This window comes from Haliaeetus leucocephalus, unplaced genomic scaffold, assembly GCF_000737465.1.
Source record: "Haliaeetus leucocephalus isolate CR32 unplaced genomic scaffold, Haliaeetus_leucocephalus-4.0 Scaffold308, whole genome shotgun sequence".
In the NCBI taxonomy this organism is placed as follows: Eukaryota; Metazoa; Chordata; class Aves; order Accipitriformes; family Accipitridae; genus Haliaeetus; species Haliaeetus leucocephalus.
The window spans coordinates 59027-72962 of NW_010972744.1; the positions used below are offsets into that span (position 1 = coordinate 59027).

The 13936-nt window shown below is 57.7% G+C and overlaps 1 protein-coding gene across 1 annotated transcript in view; it reads left to right on the top strand.

Moving 5' to 3' along the window:
• The first annotated feature begins 6 nt into the window (after positions 1-6).
• POLR2A (polymerase (RNA) II (DNA directed) polypeptide A, 220kDa) overlaps positions 7-13936 on the top strand; it is a 25046-nt gene continuing 11116 nt past the window's right edge. Inside the window, exons 1-15 of the mRNA XM_010571165.1 lie at positions 7-171; positions 1949-2081; positions 2748-2884; positions 3313-3486; positions 4703-4984; positions 5821-5982; positions 6455-6675; positions 7184-7320; positions 8625-8745; positions 8860-9070; positions 9495-9704; positions 10254-10422; positions 10876-10970; positions 11823-12026; positions 13352-13574. Coding sequence (XP_010569467.1) covers positions 82-171; positions 1949-2081; positions 2748-2884; positions 3313-3486; positions 4703-4984; positions 5821-5982; positions 6455-6675; positions 7184-7320; positions 8625-8745; positions 8860-9070; positions 9495-9704; positions 10254-10422; positions 10876-10970; positions 11823-12026; positions 13352-13574 — 2569 coding nt within the window. The 5' untranslated portion in view covers positions 7-81. The remainder of the gene's footprint in view (positions 172-1948; positions 2082-2747; positions 2885-3312; positions 3487-4702; positions 4985-5820; positions 5983-6454; positions 6676-7183; positions 7321-8624; positions 8746-8859; positions 9071-9494; positions 9705-10253; positions 10423-10875; positions 10971-11822; positions 12027-13351; positions 13575-13936) is intronic.

A 13936-nucleotide genomic window follows, 5' to 3' on the forward strand; every position in this document is an offset into this window, starting at 1 on the left:
GGGGGTGTTTTGTTTTTTGTTGTTTGTTTTGTTTTGTTTTAAGTAGCGAAGGCGGCGTGAGGCCGCGGTTCGACCGGCGCCATGCACGGTGGGCCGCCTTCGGGCGACAGCGCTTGCCCATTACGCACTATCAAACGAGTCCAGTTCGGCATCCTCAGCCCCGATGAGATGGTACCGGGGGAAAGGGAGGCGGGGTGGGGGGAAAGGGGGGAAAGGTGGCAGAGGGACGGGAAGTGAAGGGGGGGAACGGGGGGTCGAAGAACGGCAGCGGGGAAATGGCGCCGGGGCACCGAGAGGGGGGGATAGAGAGGCCCCGGGGGCGGGCGGTGTCTGACGGAGTGTAGCGCCCCCCGGAGGCTGGGGGCGGCGCTGTGAGGGAGAGGGAGGAGGGAACGTTGGGGTGTCTTGGGGTCCCGGGGAGCGGTCAGGGTGCCTTTGGAGGGGAGGGGAGTTTCCTAATGTGTTTTGGAGGGGTATTGGGGGCTCTGGAGGGGTTTTGGAATCCCTGAGGGTGCCCTGGAATGGCACTGGGGTCGTGCACTAGGTCTCTGGAGGACTGTTGGGGTTCCTGGGGGTACCCAGGAGGCCTCTGAAGGACAGTGGGGACCCTGGGCATGCCCAGGTGTGCCTTGGAGGGTCCTTGGGGTCTTTGGGGATGGTCAGGGTACTTTGAAGGGGAGTTGAGTTTCCTAGGGTGTCTTGGAGGAGTATTGGGGCTTTGGAGAGGTCTCGGAGTCCCTGAGAGTGCCTTGGAATGGCACTGGCGGTGTCCACTAGGTCTCTGGAGGGACTCAGGGCCTTCTGGAGAACTGTTGGGGTTCTTGAGGGTACCCGGGAGGCCTCTGGAGGGGCCTTGGTGTCCCTGGGGATGTCTAGGGATGCCCTGGAGGAATATTGGGGCCCCTGGGCATGCGTGGGGTGCACTGGAGGGCCCTTGGGGTCCTTGGGGATGCCCAGGAGGAAAACTGGGGTTCCTGGGCATGCCCGGGGTGCCCTGGAGGGGCCTTGGGGTCCCCGGGGATGGTCAGGGTGCCTTTGGAGGGGAGTTGAGTTTCCTAGGGTGTCTTGGGAGGGGCATTGGGGGCTTTGGAGGGGTCTTGGAGTCCCTGAGAGTGCCTTGGAATGGCACTGGCGGTCTGGAGGGACCCAGAGGCCACTGCAGGACTGTGGGGGTTCTTGGGGGTACCTGGGAGGCCTCTGAAGGGGCCTCGTTGTCTCTGGGGATGCCCAGGGGTGCCCTGGAGGAACACTGGGGTCCTGGGGCTGTCCAGGGAGCTTCTGGAAGAGCATTAAAGTGCATTGGAGGGGTATTGGGATGACCAGGGGTGCCTTGAAAGGGAATTGGGGTCCCTAGGAGTGGTTGAGGGTGTGCTTGAGGGACACTGGGGTCCCTAGGGGTGCCCAGGAGGCCTCTGGAAGGGTACTGGGTTCCTGGAGGAGCATTGGGGTGCTGAGGGGGACTCCAGAAGAGCATAGGGGTCACTGGGTGCTCTGCTGGGGCAGTGGGGGCCCATGAAGGGGTGTTGGTACACCTTGGGGATTTATTGGAGTTTCTGGGGTACCCTGAAGGGGTCTTGGAGTCCCTGGAGGTCCCCAGGACACCTCTGGAGGGGTGTTGCGGTTTTGAAGGCTGCTAGGATCCCTGAAAGTGTCCAGGGAGCCTCTGAAGGGACATGAAGGTGCCATGGGGGGCCCTGAAGGGGTATTGGAGTCCCCAGGGGTGACTGGGGTTGTCAGGGGATCCTTTGGGGGGGGCAGGGAGAGTATCAGGGTGCTTGGGAGGTGGGTTGTGGTCAACCCAGGGGGATGACTTGGTGTGCCCCCATGTATTTGGAAGTCTTAGTGTGCTGAGGCTATCCCTTGGGGTGCTTAGGAGACAAATTGGGGGGGGCTGGGGGCTCCCCGTGTGCCTCAGTTTCCCCTCACACCCCTTCTCTTCCCCCACCAGAAACGGATGTCGGTGACTGAGGGGGGCATCAAGTACCCTGAAACGACGGAGGGGGGGCGCCCCAAACTCGGGGGGCTCATGGACCCCCGTCAGGGTGTCATTGAGAGGACGGGGCGCTGCCAGACCTGTGCCGGTGAGTGGGCCCCCCCCGCCAAAACCTCATGGGGAAACGGGTGTGTTCCTGGGGAAAGGGGTGGGATTTGGGGGTGCTTGTGTGTAGAGAATCATTTGGGGGGGCTTCTCAGTGTTATGGGAGGAAAAAGGGGGTGATACCCTGGAGCACCCCATTCCCCCCCAATTTTCTTAGTCCTGCACAGGAGCACCCCATCTCCATACACGTCCACTCTGGGACATTTTGGGGGGGATCCTCCTTTTTTTGGGGAGCCCCATTTTGGGGGGGGATCTTCTGGGTTATATGTTATGGCTGGAAAAGGGAGTGATTCCCAACAGTCCCCCACTTTTACCACCTACCTCAAGTTGCAGGACCACCTTTCCTCAATTTAGGCCGACTCCTGGACAACTTGCAGGGGTCCTTCTCTTTTGGGGAGGTCTTGTCTTTTCTGGGGGCTGCCTTTTCTTTGGGGGGGCTTCTTTTTGGGGGGATCCCCTTTTTGGGGGCGATCTCCTTTCAGCACCTCATTTCCCCCAACACCCACTCCGGCCTCACCTCAACTCCAACTCCTGGTCACGCTTCTGGTGGGACCCACTGCCAAAACCCACCTGCTCTCACAAAACCCTGGGGGAGGTTGTCCCCAAATCCCAGGACCCCCCAAAATAACGGGGTGTGTCCCCCCTCCAGGTAACATGACAGAGTGCCCAGGCCACTTTGGTCACATTGAGCTGGCCAAGCCTGTTTTCCACGTGGGCTTTTTGGGCAAGACCATGAAGATCCTGCGTTGTGTCTGCTTCTTCTGTTCCAAACTGCTGGTGGACTCGGTGAGACCCCCCCCCCACCACCCCCCACCCCAAAAGAAAAACCACCGTGAGGGGGGTCACCGTGGTGCCCCCAAATTGGGGATGGTGGCAGCGTTCATCCCTCATGTGCTTGTCCCCCAGAAAAAGCCCTGTGGTGACATCATCCATGTCTCACCATGTTGGGTTGTATTTACCAGTTGTATCTCCCAGTTGGGCACTGGGACCAGTTTGGGGCTTGCTGGGATGGGGGGGCACCAAGAGGAGGTGACAAGGTTGGGGGGACAAACCAAGAGAAGGTGATGGACTTGGGGGACACACCAAGAGGAGGTGACAGAGTTGGGGGGACGCAGGGTTGTCATCTGCTGGGTGGTCCCTGGAGATGGTGGGTGACTATGTTGGGATGGCACCTAGCCCCTTGTGACCCCCAAATTATCTTTTTTTTTGAGCAGAACAACCCCAAAATCAAGGATATTTTGGGGAAATCGAAGGGGCAACCCAAGAAGCGGCTGACGCACGTCTACGACCTCTGCAAGGGGAAGAACATCTGCGAGGGGGGCGAAGAGATGGACCACAAATTTGGGGTGGAGCAGCCTGAGGGTGATGAGGACCTCACCAAGGAGAAGGTGGGGACACCCCTTGCACCCCAAAATCCCCTCTCAGGTTATGAGAGGCTGGACCCGAATGTCCCCTCAGAGGTGGCTGGGGGGACGACGTTGGGGTGGGATCTGTCCCTGTTAGTGGCTTGTGGTCCCCCCAAGTTGGGTTGTGGGGGTGGTGGCACCCTTGTGCCCCCCGTTAATGCCTCTGTGTCCCTGTAATGCCCCTATATCCCCTGTTAATACTTGTTAACAAGTTTAGGTCCTCTATTAATGCCCCCATGTCTTCAGTAATGCCCCGTTAATGTGCCTGGGTCCCTGTTAATGCCCCAGCAGGGCCATGGGGGGTGCAGGCAGTACCAGCCCCCCATTAGTGCTCCTGTGTCCTCATTAACAGCCCCATTAATGCCCCTGGGTCCTTGTTAATGCCCTCAGTAATGCACCCATCTCCCCCCCCTAATGCCCCTATCTCATTAACACCCTTGTTAATGCTCCATTTCCCCCCCTTAATGCTTATATCTCCCTGTTAACACCCTCGTTTATGCTCTTTGACACCGTTAATGCTCCTATTTCCCCATTAACATGTTCGTTAATGCTCTCATGTCCCCCTTTTATGCCACTATCTACCCATTAACACCCTCGTTAATACCCCCGTGATCTTGTTAATGCCCCATCTTCCCTCTTAATACTCTTATGTTGCAATTAGCAACCTTGTTAATGCTCCCGTGACCCCGTTAATACCTTCATCTCCCCTTTAATGCCCCTGTCTCCCCACTAACACCCTCGTGACTCGGTTAATGCCCCATCTCCCCCCTTAATGCTCCTATCTTCCTATTAATGCCCTTGTTAATGCCCCTGTGGTGCCCTTAACGGTCCATCTCCCCATTAACATCCATGTTAATGCCCCTGTGATCCTATTAATGCTTTTACTTTTCCATTAACACCCCCATTAATGCCCCCATTTCTCTCCTTAATGCTCATATTTCCCCATTAAGATCTCCATGAGCCCGTTAATGCCTCTATCTCCCCTTTTAATGCTGCTATTTCCCCACTAACACCCCCATTAATGCCTCTGTGACCCCGTTAATGCCCCCATCTCCCCATTAACCCCCCCATCTGGGGCCACGGAGGGTGTGGGTGGTACCAGCCCTGGGTCCAACTCCTCATTAATGCCCCTGTTAATGCTCCCATCTCTCCATTAATGCCCCCATGACCCCACTAATCCCCTGTCTCTCCCGTCCAGGGCCACGGAGGGTGCGGGCGATACCAGCCCCGCATCCGTCGCTCGGGTTTGGAGCTCTATGCCGAGTGGAAGCACGTCAATGAGGATTCGCAGGAAAAGAAGATCCTGCTCAGTCCTGAGCGGGTGCACGAGATCTTCAAGCGCATCTCGGATGAGGAATGCTTCGTTTTGGGCATGGATCCCAAATTTGCCCGCCCTGAGTGGATGGTCTGCACTGTTCTGCCTGTACCCCCCCTCTCTGTGCGCCCCGCTGTCGTCATGCAGGGTTCTGCTCGTAATCAGGTGGGGCCCGGATACTGGGGTCTGCTTTTTGGGTGTTCCTGGGGTGGTATTGAGGTCCCCAGGGAGATATTGGGGTCCCTGGGTTGGGAGGGCTGCCTGTGCCATCCCTCCTACATGATCATACTGGGGTGCACCCAGGGTTCTGCCTGCAAAAGGGTGGGGCCTGGATGCTGGGGTCCACTTTTTGGGGGGGTCCCAGACACCTTGGGGGGGTCTTGGGGAGAAATTGGGGTCTCTGGGGAAGTTTTGGGGTGACATTGGGGGTCCCTGAGGCGGGAAGCTGCCAGCGAATCCCCCTGCCCCTGTGCACCCCACTGTCATGAAGGTCTTGGAGAGGTGTATTGGGGTGTCTGGGGGGGTTCGGGGTCCCTGGGAGGGTTTTTGGGGAGACTCCAGGGCCCCTGATATGGTTTGAGGGGTGTCCACGATGTGATTTAGGGTGATCCCTGGACTCTGGGATCCTTGATGGACTTCGGGGGGGGTCTCAGTATGTTTGGGGGGGTCACCCCACACCAGGGTCCCCAGTTCATTTTGGGGGATCCCATAGTGCCTTTTGAGGTGTTCTCTGGTGCTTTCTGGGGTATACCCTGTTTTTGGGGTCCCTGCTGTATTTTGGGGGGTCTCCCTTGCCTTTTGGGGTGTCCCCAGTTGTTGGAGGGTCCCTGATTCAGTTTTGAGGGATCAGCTAGAGCTTTTTGGGGTATCTCTTGGTGTTTCCAGATAATGGGCATCCATGCTTCATTTTGGAGCTTCCCTGATGCATTTTGGGGGTGCTGCCTGCACTGCAGGGCTCCCCCTGACCCTTTGCCATGTTAATTTTTGGTGTTCCCCCCCAGGATGACCTGACCCACAAACTGGCCGACATTGTGAAGATCAACAACCAGCTACGCCGTAATGAGCAGAACGGGGCGGCCGCCCACGTCATTGCTGAGGATGTCAAACTCCTCCAGTTCCACGTGGCCACCATGGTGGACAACGAGCTGCCCGGCCTGCCACGGGTGAGGCGGGGGGGGGGGGATGTGTGGGCAGGGGGTGCAGGCAGCACAGGCAGGGCATAGTGCAGGCAGGAGCAGGGCACGTAGGCAGCACAGGCAGAGGTGGGGTGTGTGCTGGGGGGGCAGGCAGGGTGTGCTGGGAGCAGGGGAAAGGACAGAGTGCAGGCAGGGGCAGAGTGCAGGCAGGGCGTGGGGGGAGCATGGGCAGGGTGTGCTGGAAGTACAGGCAGGAGCAAAGCATGCTGGGAGCCCCCTGACCCCCTCCCAGGCTGTGGCAGGAGCTGGTGCCCCCCTAAACCCCACCTCTGTACCCCCCTCCTTTGGCTGATGCTGAATCTTTGGGGGGTTTTGGGGGGTCAAGCCTCCCCCAAACCCCCTTTTTTGCTCCCCCAGGCCGTGCAGAAGTTGGGGTCCACCCCAAGTGTTTGATGCCCCTCTCCTGACCCCCCCCCTTTGTTTTTATTGCCCCCCCCAGGCGATGCAGAAGTCGGGGCGTCCCCTGAAGTCCCTGAAGCAGCGGTTGAAGGGGAAGGAGGGTCGGGTGCGGGGGAACCTGATGGGGAAGCGGGTGGATTTTTCTGCCCGCACCGTCATCACCCCTGACCCCAACCTGGCCATCGATCAAGTGGGCGTCCCCCGCTCCATCGCCGCCAACATGACCTTCGCCGAAATCGTCACCCCCTTCAACATCGACAGGTCGGGGGGGGACACGTGGGGAGTTTTGGAAGGGCGTAGGGGGGATGTTAAGGGGGATATATGGGGAGGTTGGAGGGGGTGTAGGAAGTGTGAAGATGGTATGTGGGGACATTGGGGGGCATTAAAGGGCGATGTGGAAAGGGTGGGAGGGGTGTTGAGGGGCACATGGGGACATGGAGGGGGAGTGGGGACTTTGGGGACACGGAGGAGGAATGGGGGACTTTGGGTATATGGGGACACGTGGGGGGACACAGGAACAAAGAGGTGTGTGGGGGACATTGGGGGAATGCAGAGAGGGTGTGGGAGATGTTGGGGGGTACAGGTGCCTGGAGGCGGTACAAATGGCATTGGTGGAGGGCACATTTTGAGCCCCAAGGAGAGTGTGGGAAGGACATGGGGGGCACCCAACACCCACAGGGAGAGTGTGAGATGTGGGTTTGGGGACAGTGGGGTGACCTAGGGTGACATGAACCCCCCCTGAACCCCAAATGTCCTCCCCCCCTTCCAGGCTGCAGGAGCTGGTGCGCCGGGGAAACAGCCAATACCCCGGGGCCAAGTACATCATCCGGGACAACGGGGACCGCATTGACCTGCGCTTCCACCCCAAACCCAGTGACCTCCACCTCCAGATCGGCTACAAGGTGGGCTTCACCCCCAAATTGGGAGGGATGCATCCCAAAACAGCTCCTCCAGGGTCTGCATGGCTGGGTTCCCTGAAGAGTGGTGGTGTTTTGGGGCTCAGTCCTTGTTTTTTTGGTCTCTGAGGAGTTGGGGGGGGTGTCATAGCCTGATTTTGGGGTTCATGAAGAGTTCTGAGTATTTGGGGGCCAGTTGCTGCTTTTGGGGTTCACAAAGAGCTCTAGATTTTAGGAGTCACTGCCTGGTTTGGGGGTTCAGAAAGAACTGGGGGTGTTTGGGGAATAAAAATGGGGTTTAGGGTTCCTGAAGAGTCTTGGTTTTTTGGGGTCAGCCCCTGGTCCCTGAAGAGCTTCAAATATTTGGGGATCAGTGCTTGATTTTGGGGTTCATGAAGAGCTGGGGGTATTTGGGACAAACAGTGGGTTTTAGGATCCCTGAAGACTGTGGGGTGTCAGAGTACAGTACCTGATTTTAGGGTGCCTGAAAAGCCCTGACATTTTGCGGGTTCAGCCCTTGGTTTTGGGGTCCTGTTGTGGTTTAACCCCAGCCAGCAACTAAGCATCACTCACTTCCCCCCACCCAGTGGGATGGGGGAGAAAATCTAGAAAAGAAGTAAAAATCGTGGGTTGCGACAAGAATGGTTTAATAGAACAGAAAACAAAAAATTAATAATGATAATGCTAATAAAATGGCAACAGTAATAATAAAAGGGTTGGAATATACAAATGATGCACAATGCAGTTGCTCACGACATCCCAATGGCTGCCCTGTTAGTCGCTGAGCAGTGATCCCCCAACCCCCATTCCCCCCAGTTTATATACTGGGCATGACATCACATGGTATGGAATACTGCTTTGGGCACTTTGGGTCAGCTGTCCTGGCTGTGTCCCCTTCTAACTTCTTGTGCGCCTCCAGCCTTCTTGCTGGCTGGGCATGAGGAGCTGAAAAATCCTTGGCTTTAGACTAAACATTACTTAGCAGCAACTGAAAACATCAGTGTTATCAACATTTTTGTCATACCTAATTCAAAAGCACAGCACTGTACCAGCTACTAGGAAGACAATTAACTCCATCCCAGCTGAAACCAGGACAGGTCCCCAAAGAGCTTCAGCTTTTTGGGGTCAGCCCCTTGGGGTTCACAAAGAGCTGTGGGTATTTGGGGACAAAACCTGAGTTTTAGGGTCTGTGGAGATGATGTTTTTTGGGGTGAACCCCTGCTTTTGGGGTGTGCCCTGCTTTTGAGGTCCCTGCCCCAGTTTTGGGGGTGCAGGGCCAGGCCCAGACTGACCCTCGGCTGCATCTGCAGGTAGAGAGACACATGTGTGACGGGGACATCGTCATCTTCAACCGCCAGCCCACCCTACACAAGATGTCCATGATGGGCCACCGTGTCCGCATCCTGCCCTGGTCCACCTTCCGCCTCAATCTCAGGTACCCCCTGCATCCCCAAACTGCCCCCGTCACCCCAAACCTGCCCTGCTGCAGACCCTTGCTGCCCCCAAACCTGTGTGGGTTCCCCATAACCCATAACCGCTGTCCCCGCAGCGTCACCACCCCCTACAACGCGGATTTCGATGGGGACGAGATGAACCTCCACCTCCCGCAGTCCCTGGAGACGCGAGCCGAGATCCAGGAGTTGGCCATGGTCCCCCGAATGATTGTCACCCCCCAATCCAACCGTCCTGTCATGGGCATCGTCCAGGACACCCTCACTGCCGTCCGCAAGTTCACCAAGCGTGATGTCTTCCTTGAGCGTGTGAGTTGGGGGGGGCTGGCAGGCACAGACCAAGATTTGGGGTCCGTATCAGGCTTTTGTGGGGTTTGGGGGGGGTTCTTGGACTGTAGGAGGATTTTGGGGTGCTCCTAGGGTGCCTGTCACCCACAAAATGGGTGTCCATGGGCTACAGGAGCATCCCCAGACTGTAGGGGTGCTTTTGGGGTGTCCTTGGGCTACAGGAGGGTTTGGGGGAGCTTTTGGAGCATCTTTGGGCTGTGATGGAAGGATTTGGGGTGTCCTTATGGGGTCTCCTTGATCAGCAGGAAGTTTTTTGGGGTATTTGGGGGCATTTTTGAGTTGTGGTAGGAGGATTTGGGGTATTCCTGGCTTGCAGGAGATTTTGGGGGGTATCTCTGTGCTGTGGCTGTTTTTGGGGTGCTGACGGGGTGTCCCTGACTCGCAGGGGGAGGTGATGAACCTGCTGATGTTCCTCTCGACATGGGACGGGAAGGTGCCCCAACCTGCCATCTTGAAACCCCGTCCCCTCTGGACGGGCAAACAGATCTTCTCCCTCATCATCCCTGGACATATCAACTGCATCCGCACCCACAGCACCCACCCCGATGATGAGGACAGCGGGCCCTACAAGCATATCTCCCCTGGGGACACAAAGGTGGGGGGCCGGGGGATGTCTGGGGGGCATCCCTGGGGTGGTCGTAAGGGGTGAAGTGGGTGGGAGAAGAGGGTACGGAGTACTTTATGGGTGGTTGGGTGGCCCCTGGGTGGATGATGGGTGCTCTGAGGTGGCTTGGTGGGACTTGAGGGTGATCTGAGAGGGCTTGGTAAGATGTAAAGGTGGTTTGGGGGGGCTTTGGTGGGACTTGAGGGTGGTCTGGGGGGCTTGGTGAGACTTTGAAGGTGCTGTAGGGTGGCTTGGTGGGATATGAGGGTGCTCTTGGGGGGGCTTGGTGGGACTTGAGGGTGGCTTGGGGGTGCTCTGGGGGGGGCTTGGTGGGACTTGGGGGTGCCTAGGAGGGGTCCCACACTGGGGGGAGCCTTGGGCTGGGTGCAGTGGGTACGGAGGACCCTCGGGGTGTCTGGGGGCACGCTGGGGCAGTTGATGGGTGCCTTGGGCTAGCTGGAGGACTCCTCAAGGGTGGTTGGGTGAACCATGAAGGGGTGTCTCCGGAGACTGGGGAGTGCTGACACCCCTTCTTTGTAGGTGGTCGTGGAGAACGGGGAACTGATCATGGGCATCCTCTGCAAGAAGTCGTTGGGCACCTCAGCGGGTTCCTTGGTCCATATTTCCTACCTGGAAATGGGACACGACACTACCCGCCTCTTCTACAGCAATATCCAAACTGTCATCAACAACTGGCTCCTCATTGAGGGTCAGTGTGGACCCAGGCATCTGGGGAAGGGGGAGGGGGTGCATGGACCCCACTTGACGGCACAAAATGGGGGTCTAGTCTTCTAGGGACCTTCTCAGACCCCATTTTTGTGGGGCAGAGGGGACCTGGGTGTCCTTGGGGGCTCTTGGACTCCATTCTTCAGGACAACAGGGACCCAAGTGTCTTGGGGGGGCCCTTGGACCCCCTCTTTTGGAGACAGCAGGGATGCAGGTGTACTGGGGGGGGTCTTGGACCCCCTTTTTTGGCACTATGAGGACCTTGTTGTCCATGGGGGACCTTTGGACCCCCTTTTCTGATATATGGACCCAGGTATCTCCCCTGGGGTCAGGAGAATATTGTAGAGGGTTGCTTTGGGGTGAGGGGCACCCTGCGTGGGGGACAGGATATAGAGTGGGGAACACCCACCTGACCGCCCCTGTTTCCCACTTCCAGGCCACACTATCGGCATTGGAGACTCCATCGCTGATGCAAAGACCTACCAGGACATCCAGAACACCATTAAGAAAGCCAAGCAGGATGTCATAGAGGTGGGTTGTGGGTTTTGGGGGGGCCTGAATGATGTGGGATCTCCTGGTTGGAATTTGGGGTTCCTTTGGCGGGGGGCTGTGGGATCTGGGGGCTGACAGGGTGAATTTGGGGTGCTTCACAGTGCTTGGGGTCTGCCTTGGTGATGCCAGTGAGTCCCAGTGAGTTGGGGCATACTTCCAAGGGGATTTTGGGGTGCTTCCCAAAGTTTTGGGCCCCCTTGTGTTTCTACAGGGTTTTGGGGTGCCTCAGTGATGCTGTGGGATCGAGGGAGCGTGGTATAAGGTTCTCCCTAGGTTTTTGGAGCATCCTCAACAATCCTGGGACATTTTGGGGTGCTCCCTGCAGTTTTAGAGCACCCCCAGTGATATCAGGAACACTTTGGGGTACTCCCTGGGGTTTTGGAGCATCCCTGGTTCTCTCCTATGAGGTTTTGGGGTGCTCCCTGGGGTTTTGGATCATCACCAGAGATCCTGGGACATCTTGGGGTGTTCTCTTGGGTTTTGGAGTGTCCCCAGTTTCCCTAGGAGATTTGGGGGTCCTTCCTGAGGTTTTGGATCATCATCAGGGATCCTGGGAGATTTTGGGATGCTCTCTGGGTTTTTGGAGCATCCACAGTTTCCCTAGGACATTTTGGGGTGCTCTTTGGGGCTTTGGAGCATCCCCAACAATGCCAGGAGGGTTTTAGGGTACTCCCCACAGATTTAGCACATCCCCAGTCCCCCTAGGACACTTTGGGACCCTCCACGGGTGGTTTTCATCACTTCCAGCCCCCCTTGAGACATCCTGGGATGTTCTCAGGGTTTTGGGGTGCCCCAGTGACACTCTGGCGGGGGTCCTTGGTGGGGTGGCAGGTCATTGAGAAGGCCCACAACAACGAGTTGGAGCCCACCCCGGGCAACACACTGCGGCAGACCTTTGAGAACCAGGTGAACCGCATCCTCAACGATGCCCGTGACAAGACTGGTTCCTCTGCCCAGAAGTCCCTCTCTGAGTACAACAACTTCAAGTCCATGGTGGTGTCAGGCGCCAAAGGCTCCAAGATCAACATCTCCCAGGTACTGGGGGACACTATGAGGTCTTGGGGGGCGCCCTATGAGCTCCAAGGGGTGCCAGGAGGAGCTCTGTGGGGTTTGGGAGGGTTCCTGTTGGGTTTTGTAGACCTCTATGGGGTCCTCTTGAGGGTTCGTGGTGGTGGTGGGCACCTTGAGCTCCAAAAAGAACATCTGGCAGGTATTTGGGGGCTCTATGGGGTCTTGGAGGGCCGCTATGGGGCCTGGTGGCTGCCAGAAGGATCTCTTTGGGGTTTGGGAGGGTCCCTGTGGGGTTTAGTGGACCTCCTCAGGGTCCTCCTGGGGGGTCTGTGGTGGTGTTGGGCACCAAGAGCTCCAAGATGAACATCTTCCGGGTATTTAGGGGCTCTGAGGGGTCTTGGGGAGCCCCTATGGAGCTTGGAGTGTGCCAGGAGGGTCTGTGTGGGATTTAGGGGATCTCTGTGGGGTCCTCACAGGGGTCCATGGGTGCCAAGGGTTCCAAGATAAACATCTCCCAGGTACATTAGGGATCCCTACAGGCCCTTGGGATGTTCCCTGCAGGGATCTAGGATTCTTAGGGGTCTGGTGGGACCATGGTTGATCACTGTGGGGTCTGGAGGGTCCCTATGGGATCTGGGGGTCCCCTGTGGGTCCTCATGGTGGTCCATGGTGGTGTTGGCCTTCGGGATGAACACCTCCCAGCTACATTTTGGATCCCTACAGGCCCTTGGGGCATTCCCTATGGGGATCAGGGATTCCTATGGAGTCTGGGGGGACCAAGTTGACCACTGTGGGGTCTTGAGGGGTTCCGGGAGACCCTGCAAGTCAGCATGGTGGTCCATGGTGATGTTGGCCTCCAAGATGAATGTCTCCCAGCTATGTTGGGAATCCCTGCAAGCCCTTGGGATGTTCCCTGCAGGGATCAGGGATTCCTATGGGGTCTGGGTAGACCAAGTTGATTACTGTGGGGTCTTGAGGGGTCCCTGTGGGATCCATGGGGACCCTATGGATCATCATGGTGATGTTGGTCACCATGGTGGACATCTTCCAGTTACACTGGGGATCCCTACAGGCCCTTGGAGTGTTCCCTGTGGGCATCAGGGATCCCCATGGATCATCATGGTGGTCATCCCCATGGATCATCATGGTGGTCATCCCCATGGATCATCATGGTGGTCCATGGTGAGGTTGGCCTCCAAGATGAACATCACCGATGTACCTTGGGGATACCTACAGGCCCTCGGGATGTTCCCTATGGGTTTCGGTGGTCTTCCTGAGGTCTGGGAGTGCCCCTGCTGTACCCCTACTGCCTCCAACTACAATGTCCCCCCCAACTGCCCCCCCGGCAGGTGATTGCAGTGGTGGGGCAGCAGAACGTGGAGGGTAAGCGGATCCCCTTCGGCTTCAAGCACCGCACGCTGCCCCACTTCATCAAGGATGATTATGGCCCTGAGAGCCGGGGCTTCGTGGAGAACTCCTACCTGGCTGGCCTCACCCCTACTGAGTTCTTCTTCCACGCCATGGGTGGCCGTGAGGGTCTCATCGACACCGCTGTCAAGACGGCTGAGACCGGTCAGCCCCCCGCCCCACAAAATCCCACCCCCAGGGTCCCTTGTCTTCTCCATGTTACCCCCATTGTGATGAACCTATCTTCATGGGGGCCACCAAGTGCCGCAGGGACTCGTAGCGTCCTCCCCAAGTGCTCAAACCCTCCCTGGAGCTCCCCGTGTGCACCTGTACCTTGTCATGGGGGGTCCCTTGTAACCCTCAGACCCCAGAACCTTCCCTGATGCCTCCTGGGGTCCCCCAAAGTTCTTCAGGACCACCAACCCTTCCCCAGAGCCCTTGGGACCCTTTCTGTGTGTCGTGTCCTGTCTCATCCCCCCCCCCCCCCCCCCCCCCCCCACCAGCCCCCCCACCCCCCCCCCCGCCGC